The sequence below is a fragment of the Bos taurus genome, chromosome 16, assembly GCF_002263795.3.
Source record: "Bos taurus isolate L1 Dominette 01449 registration number 42190680 breed Hereford chromosome 16, ARS-UCD2.0, whole genome shotgun sequence".
Taxonomy (NCBI): domain Eukaryota; kingdom Metazoa; phylum Chordata; class Mammalia; order Artiodactyla; family Bovidae; genus Bos; species Bos taurus.
This window is the reverse complement of record NC_037343.1, coordinates 12,107,716-12,124,409: the sequence shown is the minus strand read 5'-3', so window position 1 is coordinate 12,124,409 and position 16,694 is coordinate 12,107,716. Positions and strand designations below refer to the sequence as shown.

Here is a 16,694-nt window from a genome sequence, read left to right as displayed (position 1 = left end):
AGATATCTGTTATCTGAACTGCTCCTTAGTGAAATTGTTTTCTAGCTTTCTAACATTTTTTTCCCTGAGGCCTGTCTGCTTCTTTTGTTGTCTATTAGAAGGAAAGTCTATGGGAAGAGGATAGGCAGAGATCTCATAAGTCTATGCTTGAGCTGGTCCTGGGCTGATGAGCGCAGTCTCCTCGGACCAGTGTCTCTGAACCAACTTTGCCTCAAGTCTCTGTTTTAAAATTATATGAAGACTTTCTCCTGAGTATTGTCTTTGTGTCCCTGATTCCTTTAATTCCACCTACTTCAAAGCAAGAGGTTTGTCCAACTTGTGTTTGGTGATGCTGAGCCTTTGGCCAACTTCCAGAGATGCAGCATTACACAAGCATATCTTTGGGGAACACTGCAGTTCTCGTGGGTTCCTTGCAATCAAAAACTGCCACTTCCATGTCCCAAACCTTCTTCCTTCATGTTTCACACCACAACATTAACTTGTACGCTTAGCTTTCTAACTGGCATAGTTAGGAATATCTAGTCCAGATAAACAGTCAAAATATTAAAAAAAAAGTTGTCACACTCTTAGCGTTTATTTTGTGAACCCTGAGAAGTGTTTATACTGAATAGCCCTAGTTATATACTGAATAGCCCTAGTTATATACTTATAAGAATACAAAGCTTAACTTAATTCCAAAAGAAAAGAAGACGTTATGGTATGTATTTTACATTTTAATTTACTATATAAAAATAATGTCAACACAGTGTTTTGTTTTATACAGGACTAGGGTTAAACTTCTCATAATTTAAATTTCTTAAATTTGCAAAGTTGGTTTTATGAGTTAAATGAATTATCATTGTTTCTACAACATGGTTAAAATTATATTCATACATGTGTGCATATATAAATACATATATAAAAATAAAATATATGTTATTATATTTAACTAAAAGAAATGGTAATAACAGATATCTTTTTCAATAGTTAAATTCTTAGAATGCTACAAATAATGAGGAATTAATGTGTTAGCTAAAAATCATAAATTCCAGATCCTTAACTAACTTTAACATGTGAGACACAGAATTAAATTAACTAATAACTAATGTTTTGATGCCTGGACAATTTCTAAGTAAAAAGCAGGATGAAAAACCACTGGTTCCGTTCAGTTTAGTTCAGTTCAGTCACTCAGTCATGTCCGACTCTTTGCGACCCCATGAACTGCAGCCCACCAGGCCTCTCTGTCCATCACCATCTCTTGGAGTTCACTCAAACTCATGTCCATCCAGTCGGTAATGCCATCTAGCCATCTCATCCTCTGTCGTCCCCTTCTCCTCCTGCCCCCAATCCCTCCCAGCATCAGAGTCTTTTCCAATGAGTCAACTCTTCACATGAGGTGGCCAAAGTACTGGAGTTTCAGCTTTAGCATCATTCCTTTCAAAGAACACCCAGGGCTAATCTCCTTTAGAATGGACTGGTTGGATCTCCTTGCAGTCCAAGGGACTCTCAAGAGTCTTCTCCAACACCACAGTTCAAAAGCATCCATTCTTCGGTGCTCAGCTTTCTTCACAGTCCAACTCTCACATCCATACATGACCACAGGAAAAACCATAGCCTTGACTAGACAGACCTTTGTTGGCAAAGTAATGTCTCTGCTTTTGAATATGCTATCTAGGTTGGACATAACTTTCCTTCCAAGGAGTAAGTGTCTTTTAATTTCATGGCTGCAGTCACCATCTGTAGTGATTTTGGAGCCCCCCAAAATAAAGTCTGACACTGTTTCCACTGTTTCCCCATCTATTTGCCATGAAGTGATGGGACCAGATGCCATGATCTTCGTTTTCTGAATGTTGAGCTTTAAGCCAACTTTTTCACTCTCCTCTTTCATCAAGAGGCTCTTTAATTCTTCATCACTTTCTGCCATAAGGGTGGTGTCATCTGCATATCTGAGGTTATTGATATTTCTCCCAGCAATCTTGATTCCAGCTTGTGCTTCTTCTAGCCCAGCGTTTCTCATGATGTACTCTGCATAGAAGTTAAATAAGCAGGGTGACAATATACAGACTTGATGTACTCCTTTTCCTATTTGGAACCAGTCTGTTGTTCCATGTTCAGTTCTAACTGCTGCTTCCTAACTTGCATACAGGTTTTTCAAGAGGCAGGTCAGGTGGTATGGTATTCCCATCTCTTTCAGAATTTTCCACAGTTTATTGTGATCCACACAGTCAAAGGCTTTGGCATAGTCAATAAAGCAGAAATAAATGTTTTTCTGGAACTCTCTTGCTTTTTAGATGATCCAGTGGATGTTGGCAATTTGATCTCTGGTTCCTCTGCCTTTTCTAAAACCAGCTTGAACATCTGGAAGTTCATGGTTCACGTATTGCTGAAGCCTGGCTTGGAGAATTTTGAGCATTACTTTACTAGCGTGTGAGATGAGTGCGGTAGTTTGAGCATTCTTTGGCATTGCCTTTCTTTGGGATTGGAATGAAAACTGACCTTTTCCAGTCCTGTGGCCACTGCTGAGTTTTCCAAATTTGCTGGAATACTAAACATAATTTTTGTTTACTCCTATATTTAGGAAAGGAAATGGATTAACAAAATACACATATGTCTCTGGGTGGTATGTATGCTTATTTTTACTACCTCCAAATTATTAAAATGATATAAAAATGCACATTCACGGAGAAAAAAATTAGTGAGAGAATTACTGGTTTCCTGTCCTCCAATATACTCTTTTTAAAAATTATTGTTTAAATTTTGGCTGTGCTAAGTCTTTGTTTCGGTGCATGGGCTTATTTCTCTAGTTGCAGCTTACAGGGACTTTAGTTGCTGTGCATTGGCTTAGTTGCCCCATGGCATGTCAGATCTTAGTTCTCTCACTAGGGATCAAACCCAAGTCCTCTGTATTGCAAGGCAGATTCTTAACCACTGGGCAACCAGGGAAGTCCTGCTGGGCTTTATTCTACTGCTGCTGCTAAGTCGCTTCAGTCGTGTCTGACTCTGTGCAACCCCATAGACGGCAGCCCACCTGGCTCCACCGTCCCTGGGATTCTCCAGGCAAGAACACTGGAGTGGGTTGCCATTTCCTTCTCCAATGCATGAAAGTGAAAAGTGAAAGTGAAGTCGCTCAGTCCGGTCCGACTCTTAGCGACCCCATGGACTACAGCCTACCAGGCTCCTCCATCCATGGGATTTTCCAGGCAAGAGTACTGGAGTGGGTTGCCATTGCCTTCTCCGTTAGTAGACTTCAAATTGAGGATTGTTAGGAATTCTTTAGAAGATGATAATGACTGGAGAAAATGAGCAGCTTTCATTCTAAGACCAAGAAACAAGGCTAATTTCTCAATATTTTTCTATTTGTTGTTGTTCAGTTGCTAACTCAGGTCTGACTTTGTCACCCCATGGACTGCAGCATGTCACGCTTCCCCCTCCTTTACTATCTCCCGGAGTTTTCTCAAATTCATGTCTATTGAGTCAGAGATGCTATCTAACCATCTCATCCTCTGCCATTCCTTTCTCCTTTTGCCTTCAATCTTTCCCAGCATCAGGATCTTTTCTGATATGTCAGCTCTTCGAATCAGGTGGCCAAAGTACTGCAGGTTCAGTTCAACATCAGTCCTTCCAACGAATATTCAGAGTTGACTTCCTTTAGGATTGTCTTCTTTGATCTCCTTGCAGTCCAAAAGGACTCTCAAAAAAGGCTTCTCCAGCACCACAATTTGAAAGCATTAGTTCTTTGGTGCTCAGCCTTCTTTATGGTCCAACTCTCACATCTGTACATGACTACTGGAAAAATTAATTTTCTAATTTTTCAGCTCTACAACTGATCTTGCCTTTTATTGTATTTTGACAGCAACATTACTGAACCAACATTAGTGGGGCAGTTTTAAGGGATTTAAAAACTAAATGATCTACAATTTTCAGCCCCTTGACTGTTAAAGGCAATAGATTATTAATGCTATATCTTACTACATTAAATATCATTACTCTCAAGGTGTAGAGAAATGGTACCCCCTCCTATACTGTTGGTGGTAATATAAATTGGTGCAGCCACTATGGAGAACAGTTTGGAGGTTCCTTAAAAAAGGTAAAACTAGAACTACCACATGATCCAGCAATCCTACCCCTGGACATATGTATGGATAAAACTCCAATTGGAAAAGATACATGCACCTCAATATTCATAGTGGCACTATTTACAATAGTAAAGACATGGAAGCAACCTGAATGAATGAATGGATAAAGAAGACGTAGTATGCAATGGAATACTACTCAGCCAAAGAAATAATGAAATAATGTCATTTGCAGCAATATAGATGGAGCTAGACATGATCACACTAAGTGAAGTCAAAGACAAATAGTATGACATCACTTATATGTGGAATCTAAATTATGATACGAATGGACTTATTTACAAAACAGAAACAGGCTCACAGACAGAGAACAAACATGGTTATCAAAGGGGAAAGAAGGAGGGATAAATTAAGAGTTTGGGATCAGCAGATACAAACTACTGTACATGAAACAGATAAATAACAAGGGCTTACTGTATAGCCTAGGAAATTACATTCAATATCTTGTAAGAAACTTTAATGGAATAGGAAAAAAAAGAATCATTACCCTTCAAAAAAAAAAAAAAAAAAACACACATAATTTACCCCCAAAGAGAAACTGCTTTTGCTTATTGCTATAAAACTGAATGTTTGTGTCCTCCTCAAATTCATAAGTTGAAATTCTTTTTTTTTTTCTTCTATAAGTTGAAATTCTAATTCCAGAGTGATAGTACTAAGAGTGAGACCTTTGTGGGGGTGACTAAGACCTTGCTCAAAAAAGACCTCAGAGACCACTCTTCTTCCCACCAGATGAGGATGCAATGTGAAGACTCAGGTGTTTCTCTGAGAGTGGAGAGAGTGTAGGCTCTCACCAGACACTGAGTCTACGGGTGCCTTCATCCTGGACTTCCTAGCCTTCGAATTATCAGGAATAAATCTGTCTATAGGACACCTGCTGCTGCTGCTGCTGCGTTGCTTCAGTCGTGTCTGACTCTGTGCGACTCCATAGACGGCAGCCCACCAGGCTCCCCTGTCCCTGGGATTCACCTAGTATAGGTCATTCTCTTGTAGCAGCCTTAATGGACCAAGTCACTGTTTGTGTGGGAAGTAAATTTCAGTATCTTCTGAGGAGACTCTAATTGACTCTCCTAATGTATCATAGGACTTCCCTGGTGGCTCAGACGGTAAAGTGTCTGTTTACAATGCGGGAGACCCGGGTTCTATCCCTGGGTTGGGAAAATCCCCTGGAGAAGGAAATGGCAATCCACTCCAGGACTATTGCCTTGAAAATCCAATGCACAGAAGAGCCTGGTAGGCTACAGTCCATGGGGTCGCAAAGAGTCGTATCATAAAACCCTGACTTCCTCGAATTCCTCTGTGGTGAGATAGTCAAGTAGTACTGGATGTTCTGATACAAGTATAAATAGAGTAGATAGTACTGGGGATAAATAAAAAGGTTCTTTTTAACGTGTTTGTGGTGAAGTTTAGGAAAATACTATTGTAACAGGAAAATCTACAGAACAGTCAAAATTTCTCAAATTCAGCTGCAAAATGGCTGAAGAGTGAATACAGAAAAGTGAACCACATTCTTCTACAGATCTCTCTGCAGTGCACATAAGGAAAATTGCTTTCTTTCAAATCAGGTAAAAGAATTCGGTTATGTCAATCACAAAGTTGACTTTTCCCCTTTTCTTCTATAGTAAGATACTTTTTTTAAATGGCCCATGGGGTATGTTTAAGGTAGACATGCCACAGTAAACTGAGTTTATATCAATAAATTGAGCTTGTGTTCTCAACTCTCCTATTAGCATCTCGTTAGACAGCTATTAAACTGTAGCCCCTTGAGGCTGGCCAGGAGAAGGGGGCAAGATGGAAAAAGCCACCATCTAAGGAACGGAGAGGGGGAAGATCCAATATTTATGATTTTTTGATTTGCGTGATGTTTTTACCTTCCATGTTCTCCATTAACCAATTGATTCTGTGAGAAGGTGTGTAACTTGACTGAGGTCAAAAGGCAGCTAACAAACACCAGTGCCCCGGCATTGATCTAGGCGAGTCCACTAAAAACACAAAATAAAAAATAACCCCCAAAGCAACACCTTCCCCCAAACAGCTTTCCCTTCTATAGGGGTTTATCAAGAGGCCATTTGATAGGTGGGTACGACCTCGTCGGGACGGCAACCTTGGCTCGGCAAACCTCTCACCAGGCTGCAGCCTGGTTAAAGCAGAGACCACACTGCACTGGCCAGGGGCCAACACTGCGGGGCCGTCCGGGAGCACTCAGTGCGCTCCCTGAGGACTGACTCCCAGACCCCGGGCGCAGGTGCGCGCGCACCTGTCGCCTGCCGCGTGCGCGCTGCGCGTGGGGGCGGGGTCGGGGGCGGGGAGGAGGAGGAGGTACGTGCTCCCGCGCGTGCGTCGGTCAAAGCTACCCCGTACGTGCGCCGTACGTGGGCGCTGCGTCCCCGCGTCCTGTGAGTTGCGGGCCGGGAGTCGGCCCCGCGCACCAAGTGGGAGTCTGGGCGGGGCGTTTCCCGGGCGGGCGCGGCGCCCCCTGGCGGCGGGCGGCGGCGGCGCGCGCGGTCAGGCGTTCTCCGCGGGCAGCCCGCGGCGGGGCCTTGCCTCCTAGCGCGGGGTCCTCGGCGGCCTGGGTGGCTCCTTCCCCCGCTGCTGTCGTAGGCGCGGACGGCTGCCAGTGCGGCTGCAGTTGGCTCGCGGCGGCGGCGGCGGCGGCGGCGGCCGAGGCAGAGGGGCGGGGGGTGGGGGGGTTGAGGCGACAGGCGAAGGGGGAGGCGGGCGCGGCGGCGGCGGCGGGGCCCGGGGCCGGCGGCGGCGAGGGGGGCGAAGATGGCGGACGTGCTCAGCGTCCTGCGACAGTACAACATCCAGAAGAAGGAGATTGTGGTGAAAGGGGACGAAGTGATCTTCGGCGAGTTCTCCTGGCCCAAGAACGTGAAGACCAACTATGTGGTTTGGGGGTGAGTCTGCTGCGGCGGGGGGCAGGGCTGGGCGCCGCCGGGTCCCCCTCTCTCTCTCTCCGAACCCCTCCCCCCCGCTCCCCTTGGGGGTGGAGGAAAACGGGTGCTCCGGGGAAAAGTTTTCCCGGGAGCAGAAGTTGCAGCTCGTCTGTGAGGAGGAGCGGCGTCCGGAGGGGTCCCTCCTCCGCGGCTCCGTATGGAGGTTTCTGCCTCTGTGTGGAGGTCTCTGCCCCTGTGTGTTGGAGAGCCGGCCGGGTGCATAGGTGCATATAAAGGAGCGCCCCGCCGGGTCCTAGGGCTGCTCTTTTTGTCCTTTAGTTGTTGTTGTTTTTTAAATTTCTCTCTGAGGCTGTTCTGCGTTGGTCTCTGCTGGCCCTTGGCAGCTCCTGGTCGGTTCCGTCTCCTTTCGCGATTCCGTCAAGCAGAAAGAGAAGGGAACCCACTCCATCAGGTTAGGACGGGAAAGAGATTTCGGCGACCTGGGACAAGTCGTCGGAATCTGTTGGAGTTGAAGGCAGGGGTCTTCCTCAGGGAGAAAGTTCCTGCATTGAAATGAAGTCAACTTTGCCGTTCTAAATGGGAAACGGGTAGAGTGTGCGACTGGGGGAAATGTGTGTGAAGAGAGTGTTTCTGGGAATGTTGATTCCGGTGGGGGTTGCCCGAGTTTAAGTCCTTAAGGAAGACACCTGAAGGGAGGTCTGTGGGTAACCTACATGGGAAAAGTATCTGAAAAAAATAGATATATGCATATGTACTTCAAAAGAAAAAAAGGTCTGATCATCGTGAGGGGCTTTTTGAGTGAACCGTCTCTCAGTGGCGTTTCATTTGGATAGCTAGAACCCTAGACGGAAACTTCCATACTTGCTTTGCTTGATTGAATGGGAGCAGTGGACTTTAGGAAGAGTTGATGAAAAGCTAGGGGAAGTTTAGTTCCTTGGTTTTTATTTACTTTTTTGGCATCTTGGGCTGCTTATGGTTTAATTAGCTTTGTGCAGATGGCTAAAATCATTCTGAGTTTTCTGTTTTTTTTTTCCTTTCAAAAGGAACTTGCACAGGCAGATTTACATTTTAAAAACAAATTAACAGCTTATGTGAAGAAAAGTTTATTTGATTTGAGGAGGAACAAGCTGGAAAAGGTTAGGAGTTCTCTGCCCCACACATTGTGTAGGAGCTCAGCGCTGATTGGATTTTTGACTGATTGGTTTTTCTTGAAAAAATGGTTGAGTATTCACAGTGTGAGGGTGTTCAGTCCGAGAACTGGAAAATATTTTGAAAACCTGGGTCGGTGCCTCAAAGGAGGTTACCTCAGTCAGAGTGGAAGAGATGACACATAAGTTGATACGAATCGAATTCCAGTTCCTAAAGAGAGCAATCACTTCTAACTGGGAAAGTTTTCATAGAAGTGTGTTTGACCTATGGACATGCTAGGTTTTTCTTGAATAAATGAATGAACAAATGTTAAGGAATGGATAGGAATTCTGAGGACGAAGTAGTGGGCTGGGTCTTCGCAGCTGAGGGAACTGCGTGCTTAAAGACCTGAGAGCTGGAAAGGAAATGTTTTGATAGCTGAGTGAAGCCAGTAGTAAGAAAAGTGTGCTTAGAACAGTAGATTTCAAACCTTTGCAGCAGTGAATCACACCAATACATGTATTTTCATTGAGTGTTATTCTCTGTGTATAGGGAAATGCACACATATGCATGACCTTAATATTTACCCTTACTGAATGCAGTGCATTGTTTTTTTTTAATGTATCATGAAGAGATACAACTTGTTAATCATGTATTATCTACTTCATAGTACAGTGATAAGTGATATGTGGTTTGAAGTATATTGATTTGGAGAAAAAGTGGAAATAGAGGCTAGAAAAATAAGTTTGAGACTGATTATATTGAGCCATATTCAGATGGATTTAAACAATACGTTGATATTTCTAGATGGGGAGAATGTAATAGGACAGTGGGATTGGACAGTAACATTTGTTGAGCAAGTAGTATTATGTATTTGCATGAAAGGGCTTGCACTCCTGGACGACTGTTTTATCACAGGTAGAATTAGTTTTGGTTTTACATCACTGATTTAATTTGAGAGAAGTCATAAGAATCATAAGAATCTCTGAATTTAATTGTAGTGTTAAAGAATGTTGGTAAGGGTGTTTTCTCAGCAGAATCTTACTTAGAAAACATGGTAAGTTTCTTGCAAGTTTAGCCTAAGTGACTAGTGTGCTTCTTTTAATCAGTTTGTTTCTCTTAAGGATCCTTCCTAACTGATTAGGTTTCTCTATTAACAAAGCCCAGAAGCTAATTTGGACCAAATTCTAAAAAGTCTGTAGTAATAAAGTTTGAATAGTACTTTCCTTACCTCTTGCTTTTTGTCATTGTTTGCATTTGTATTTCTTTTGCCCAAATGCCATTTTCACTTATTAGATTTCATACTCTTAAGAATATTTTTCTTTGGATAGCACCGTGTGTGTAGATAATATTGTATGATTAAGCCCAAGGAGTTGTATTAGAATTGTGAGTAACAATCTTGTCTTAATCATTTCAGGACTGGGAAGGAAGGCCAACCTAGAGAGTACTACACATTGGATTCGATCTTATTTCTACTTAATAATGTGCACCTATCGCATCCTGTCTATGTCCGACGTGCAGCTGTAAGTAGAATTCATTTAGAGACTTGTTTTGAATTTGATAGTTGATCCTATTTGGCGATAACTTCCCTCATGAGTTTCAGATCAAAAGAATGAAAGGTTTATCTGTAATAAAGTCTCCTGGAGGGTCAAAGTTAGATCAATTTATGTGGATTTTTTTTAATTTGTGATTTTTTTTTTTTTAATTTGTGAGTTGTGAGTAATGTTTATATTAGTAGGAGTTTCAGAGCTGTTTTTTAGGGATGTTTTAAAAATTGTGTAAGCCTGTGGGAAGACTCAGATATTCAGAACTCTAGTTTCAGTTCAGTTCAGTTGCTCAGTCTTGTCTGACTTTGCGATCCCATGGATTGCAGCACGCCAGGCTTCCCTGTCCATCACCAACTCCTGGAGCCTACTCAAACTCATGTCCATTGTATCAGTGATGCTATCCAACCATCATCCCTTCTCCTCCCACCTTCAATCTTGCCCAGCATCAGGGTCTTTTCCAATGAGTCGGTTCTTCACATCAGGTGACCAAAGTACTGAAGTTTTAGCTTCAGCATCAGTCCTTCCAATGAATATTCAGGACTGATCTCCTTTAGGGTGGACTGGTTGGATTTCCTTATAGTCCAAGGGACTCTCAAGAGTCTTCTCCAGCACCACAGTGCAAAAGCATCAATTCTTCGGCGCTCAGCTTTCTTTATAGTCCAACTCTCACATCTGTACATGACTACTGGAAAAACCATAGCTTTGAGTAGATGGACCTTTGTTGGCAAAGTAATGTCTCTGCTTTTTAATATGCTGTCTAGGTTCTTCCAGGGAGCAAGCGTCTTTTTATTTCATGGGTGCAGTCACCATCTGCAGTGATTTTGGAGCTCTAGTTTAATCTCAAAGAAAAAAGGATTTTTTGGCATCAAAAAGAGTCAGGTTTAGTAGACAGCTTTTTTCCCTTCCCTTTTTTTTTTCCCCCCTTTTTTCAGGGATTGTAGTTCCCTGACCTGGGATCAGACCCATACCCCCTGTAGTGGAAGTGTAGAGTCTCTACCACTGGACTGCTGGGAAGTTCCAGTAGACAGCTTTTTAAAATGAATTTTTTAATCAACAAACTTTTTTCATTGTTGATAAATTTATTTGTTTTCAGATGATTGAAAGGTGCCTGCTTTCTGCCTCAGAGTGCTTGAACACAGCTTCTTTGAACAAGAAATATATGTTTAGTGTCAAGTGTGTATTGAAAAATGCACTATGTGGGGTGAAAGTATTTGTGACTTGGGAAATTGTGGTATAAAATAGCAGCGTCTTGCTCTATAAAGCTCTGTTAACTCAGGTCTTTAAAAATGAAATCAGGCACTGATTAGAATGTTTTGTTGAATAGGTCCATTCATTTTGAGGTAATAAAGATAGTCCAGACTCTTTGTTTAGGTTTACATTATGTCTCTGGGGAATGACTGTAGCACATAACTGATGCCATAACTGTTACTGTGGTCCTTAGGATCTTTGGTCCCATAAGGTTTAACTATCATTTCTCTTGAATATTTGCTAGATTGAAAGGGTAGAATTTGGAAAGTCTAGGGTTCTACAAAATTTTTAACTCCTTTGTTGCTCTTTCCTTTGAGCAGACCTTCTGAAACAACTTTTTCTGACTCATAGCCCCTGTTTTCTGTTGGTGATAACATACATAATCCATTAGTGACTAAATGGTCAAGTGTATTATCAAACTTAGATACAGTAATTTAAAGAAAATTAATTCAAATCTTTTAACTTAATGGTAGTCCATGTAGACTAGTTTTTAAAAACAAGCCCCAAAAAACCTGTGCGCTCTTACTTGTTTATACTCATAAGCAGAAATTTAAATTTAACCTAACTTTTAAAAAACAAATTAATTTCAAGTGATTAAATATTGTTTATCTCGTGTCATTAGGGTGTATGTGCAGAATATTTGGTGCAGTAAAATATGGTCAGTATTTAGTATAAGGTAATTAGCCAAAATATTAAGGGTGCTTACTCATTGTTGCCTAAATAAAGTAACAGAGAGTTTCTAACTGTATAATCCTGTAACCAGCTTTTCCCTGTACTCTGCTATTGCTTGCTTACATTATGAAAACTGTGGAGAAAACTGTGGTAATGACAGAATTCATTGGATTTATCACCAAGGATGACTTGGTGCCTAAAGTATACAGTTTTATTTGTTTTGCTCACCTCTTTACAAATTGCTAATATAAGAGAACAAAGGAAAACTACTCATTTATCACAATAGACACATTTTCCAAATTTAATTTTTTACTCTTTGTCTCCTGCTTACAAATTTATGCACACTCAACAGTAGAGAAAAGAGATATGTAATGTAGAAAGTAAACAGCTGTCATTAACATTTTACTGTATAGTCTCCTAAATTTTTTCCCATTCCTAAACAACACATACCTGTTTTTTAGTCATTTTCTTTTTTTCTTTATTGAAGTATAGTCAGCATTCAATAGTAGTTTCAGGTGTACAGCATAGTGACTCTGCATTTATATACATTGTGACTTGATCACCACATTAAGTCTAAGTAGTAACCGACTGTCATCATACAACATCTTTACAGTATTATTGATGATAGTCCTCATGCTATACATTACATTCCCATGACTGACTTCATAATTGGATTGATTGTTTTTTTGATGTTGAGTTGTGTGAGTTATTCTATTTTGGAGGCTAATCCCTTACTGAATATATTGTTTGCAAATATCTTCTCCCATTCAGTAGGTTGCCTTTTCATTTTGTTGATGGTTTCCTTCATGATGCAAAAGCTTTTTTGTTTGATGTAGTCCATTTGTTTATTTTTTTATTTTGTTGCCCTTGCCTGAGGAGGCAGATCCAGAAAAATACTGCTTAGATTCATATCAAAGAACACACTGCCTGTTTTTTCTCCTGGAGTTTTATTGTTGTATTTAATCCATTTTGAGTTTATTTTTGTATATGTTATAAGAAAGTGGCCCAGTTTGATTCTTGTTCCTGTAATAGTCCAGTTTTCCAAACACCATTTCTTGAAAAGCCTGTCTTTTCCCTAGTGTATATTGTTGGGACATGTACTTATTGTTAATTATGAAAATTTAGTTTAAGTGCTAATTTAGTTTATTTGAAAGAGTTCAGGTACCATATTTTGAGGAGGTATGGTTAGGGTGTGAGAAACAAAAGCACTTTGGAAACCCTAAATAAAATGAGCAGTCTATGGGACTAAATCCAAAACATCATGAGTAGAATTAATAAATACTTAGAATAATCCAAGGGAAAAAATAATAATATAATTGGTATTTTGAAGAGGGTTAGGATTATTGTTTCATTTCTAATGGTTATCTTTTGTATATGTTACTGGAACTGAGAATAAAGTTACCAAAAATCAATATGCTTAAAAATTTTCAAGATTTTATTAGATTTGTTCAGTCTGGTTATTTTATGGAAATATGATTCTAATATATGTTGCCAAGATAAGTTGGAATAAAATTCAGATGTTAAAAGTTGTTTAACTTTACTAAAGCTTCTTATAATTGTTATTGATTTGATAATCTATTTTAAAATTTTGGCTCTAGACCGAAAATATTCCAGTGGTTAGAAGACCTGACCGAAAAGATCTACTTGGATATCTCAATGGTGAAGCATGTGAGTAATTTTTAAGTTGGTCTCATTCTTAAACAGGAGTTGGTTTCCACTCCCTGTAAAATAAGAATCAGTGGGAAGAGATTATGAATTCTCATTATAAACTTCCCCTACCTGCAACTCTGTCCACGTGCTGCTTTCTCTTTCCTGTTACCGTGTATGCACTTTACTCCTAGGACCAGCTAGCCCTTCCCTGCATGTGAAGTCCATTGCCTTTTGCACTCTCAGAGACTTTTCCTTTGTAAATGGTTGCTTCTCTCTTGCATCATCAGTTCTCTTCTGAATCATTCCATTTAGGATGTACACAGTAATATCTCTCATTAACAACTTTTTTTAAACTCCCTCCTTCCTATTTGCTGGGCTTCCCAGGTGGCGCTAGTGGTAAATAACCTGCCTGCCAATTCAGGAGACATAAGATGCAGGTTCTATCTCTGGGTAGGAAAGATCCCTTGAGGAGGAAATGGAAACCCACTCCAGTATTCTTGCCTGGAGAATCCCATGGACAGAGGAGCCTGGCAATACAGTCCATGGGGTCGCAAAAAGTGGGACACAACTTAACAGACTTAGAATGCACACGCTTCCTGTTCTCTACTGCTCCATTTTTCTTCTCCTTTTTATTACAAAATTCTTAGTGAGAGTTGTGTGGTATCACTGCTTCCTCTTTACCTCTGATTCTCTCTTGAGTCTGCTCTAGTCTAACTTTCTTCCTCACTGTCTCACTCACATCACTCTTATAAGGTCAATGCTGACGCATGATTGGCAGATCCTTTGGTCTCTGCTTTTCACAGCTAACCTGACCTCAGTAGCATTTGATACTGTTGACTGCTTACTCCCCTTTGGAAAGCTTTTCTTGACTTGGCATCTGGGGCCACAGACTCGTGAGGTTCTCTTTCTACTCATTGTCCACCTCACTTTTTTTCTTGATTCCTTATCTCCAACATTGACGTTTTACTGAGCTTCACATTTATAAATTCACTGTCAGCATCTTCTCTTGGGTATTGAACAGGTGTCTGAAATGTAACATATCCTAAATAGAGTGCCGACTCCCTCTTTCCCTTCTCGCCACAGACAATGAAAGAGCAGGTCTGGTCTCCCAGTGTTTCCATCTCAGCAAATGGTCCCCCATTCATGTAGTGGCTTAGGCTGCAAACCCTGGAGAAATCTTTGATTCCTCTTCTCTCATAGCTCACATCCTTTCCACCAGCAAATCCTTTCTTTATCTTTGAAAGTATGACAGCTTCTTAGCATTGTATAACCACCCTGATCCACCTTCTTCCTTAGACCATTGCACAGCCCTCTTGAAGGTCCTTGCTGTTCGTTTCCTACCATGTAGTCTCTGCTCACCACTTAGAGGGACCTGTTTTTGAAGAGCATCTGAACTTGATTGTGTCACTCACCTGCTCAAGGCCATCCTGTACCTTCCCATCACACTTGGAATACAGCTCATCCTCCTTCCCTGACCTGCACAGTCATGCTCTGCTCATCTCTGTGACCTCATCAGCTCTCAGTCTCCCTGGTTCTTGTAGCTTTTCTGACTTTAGATCCTATGCACTTGCTATTCCCTCTGTGTTAATTTTGTTTCACATTGTCACATGGCTCACTACTCGCCACCCGATTCAGAGCTGTGCTCTAATGTTGATCCCTCGTGAATTAATACGTACGTTTATATTTTTATTTATGTTGTCATACACTTCTACATACCTACGTTGTAATATGTTGGGAATATGTTCTTTATAGTTGATTTCAGTCACATTGTAAGTTAAATGGTCAAAAATAGTTTGTCCTCTTACATACTTTTTATTACAGATCAATCTTTTATAATAAAATGCTTTTACAAACTTGCTTTAAAACTTAGTTTTTTAAGAGACGTAATCCTATATTAAGTAAGAAATGTAACAGATATTGAGTATTTCCCTTGCATAAATTTCTGATCTTACATATTCAAATATTTATCTTTTCACATATCTTTTTAAATCTTCAGCAACATCAGCCAGTATAGACAGAAGTGCCCCTCTAGAAATAGGTCTGCAGAGATCTACTCAAGGTATGTCTTGTTTCATGTTTATACTGAACTCTCAAACACCTGTCCCCAAACTGTACATTTATTTCTTTTTTTCTTACAGTCAAACGAGCTGCAGATGAAGTTTTGGCAGAAGCAAAAAAACCACGAATTGAGGTAATGGAACTTTATTTTTAAAGTGATTCTTTTTTTTTAAATGGAGATTGAAATTGTGTAGTAGTAAGAATTCTTTGCTCATTGTAGTCCTAAGAGCTTTTTTTCTTGAAAAGTGGTTATATTTGCAATTGATTAATAAGTAGCTTGAGCTCTTATATTCTATAAGATCTCTCACATACTGGCTGCATGATGGACAAATTACTTTATTTTCTTTGCCTTTATATCCTTGTTGATGGAAGTGTTGGACTAGATGAGTAGTCAGAGCCTTTTCTATAAAGGGCCAGACAAGCCCTCCTTCAGGCTTTTGGGGCCTTGTCTTCATCCAGTTCCTCCCCTCTGCACTGTAGGCAGAGCGGTGCATGAATGACGAGGCGAGGCTGTACTCCAAAAAAACTTCATAAAACGGGCAATGGGGCAGATTTGGCCTTTGTGTTGTGGTTCACTTTCCCTTGGAATAAGGTGGTGTGGGAGTTTGCTCCCCTCTGAAGAGCTGTGAACAGTTACTTTTTCCTATGTTAACTTGTCAGGTTAGATGATTTGGTAGTATTTTATAGTCAGCAAGTGGAATATTACTGTTGGTAAACAAGGACAGTTTATGTTGAATAGAACCCTTTAAGAAATGCAGTTAATGTTGAAAAGATGATTTATTAACTAGGTCAGTTGTCTTAAAACTTTACAAAGTTTTAAAATGTTAGGAATTTAAATTGTATAATTACAGTACTGTTTATTTAAGTTTATAACAAGCCTCAGATCAGTTACATATAAACATTCTGAAAATGGAAGATAATGCATTAGAGGCTTGCTTAAAATCTGAGAAATGACTAAATCGGCTATAAATAAATGACCAGTATAGGAATAACACTTGTAATCATTGGTAGGGTTAACATTACTAGAAACTGTAAGTCTTTTCATTTGATACTTGTGTAACAATCCAATAGTTGTACCTTTTGCCTGCTTCATGAATAGCAAAGCATCCACAGTTAGAAAAGGATAAGGAAAGTAACTCTTAGGGGCAAGGTTGGTTGGTAAATACATACAGTAGAATCACTGACAAAATTTCATGCCAAGATTATGTAATTTTGCTTCAGTGTACTCTGAGACTTGTTTTTTCAGATAATGATAGAGATAATTAGCTCATTGTTGTTATTCTGCGCCAGGTGATACTCTATGTACTTGATGTACTTTGTTAACTCCTGTAATCCTCACCATCACCTCCTGAAGTCGGCAGTACCACATATGTCATCTGTGA

The 16,694-nt window shown here is 40.5% G+C and overlaps 1 protein-coding gene across 1 annotated transcript in view; it reads left to right on the top strand.

Moving 5' to 3' along the window:
* Nucleotides 1–6,878: 6,878 nt before the first annotated feature.
* CDC73 (cell division cycle 73) overlaps nt 6,879–16,694 on the top strand; it is a 90,514-nt gene continuing 80,698 nt past the window's right edge. Inside the window, exons 1-5 of the mRNA NM_001191272.1 lie at nt 6,879–7,009; nt 9,555–9,660; nt 13,203–13,272; nt 15,251–15,313; nt 15,393–15,445. Of these exons, the coding sequence (NP_001178201.1) occupies nt 6,879–7,009; nt 9,555–9,660; nt 13,203–13,272; nt 15,251–15,313; nt 15,393–15,445 (423 nt within the window). The remainder of the gene's footprint in view (nt 7,010–9,554; nt 9,661–13,202; nt 13,273–15,250; nt 15,314–15,392; nt 15,446–16,694) is intronic.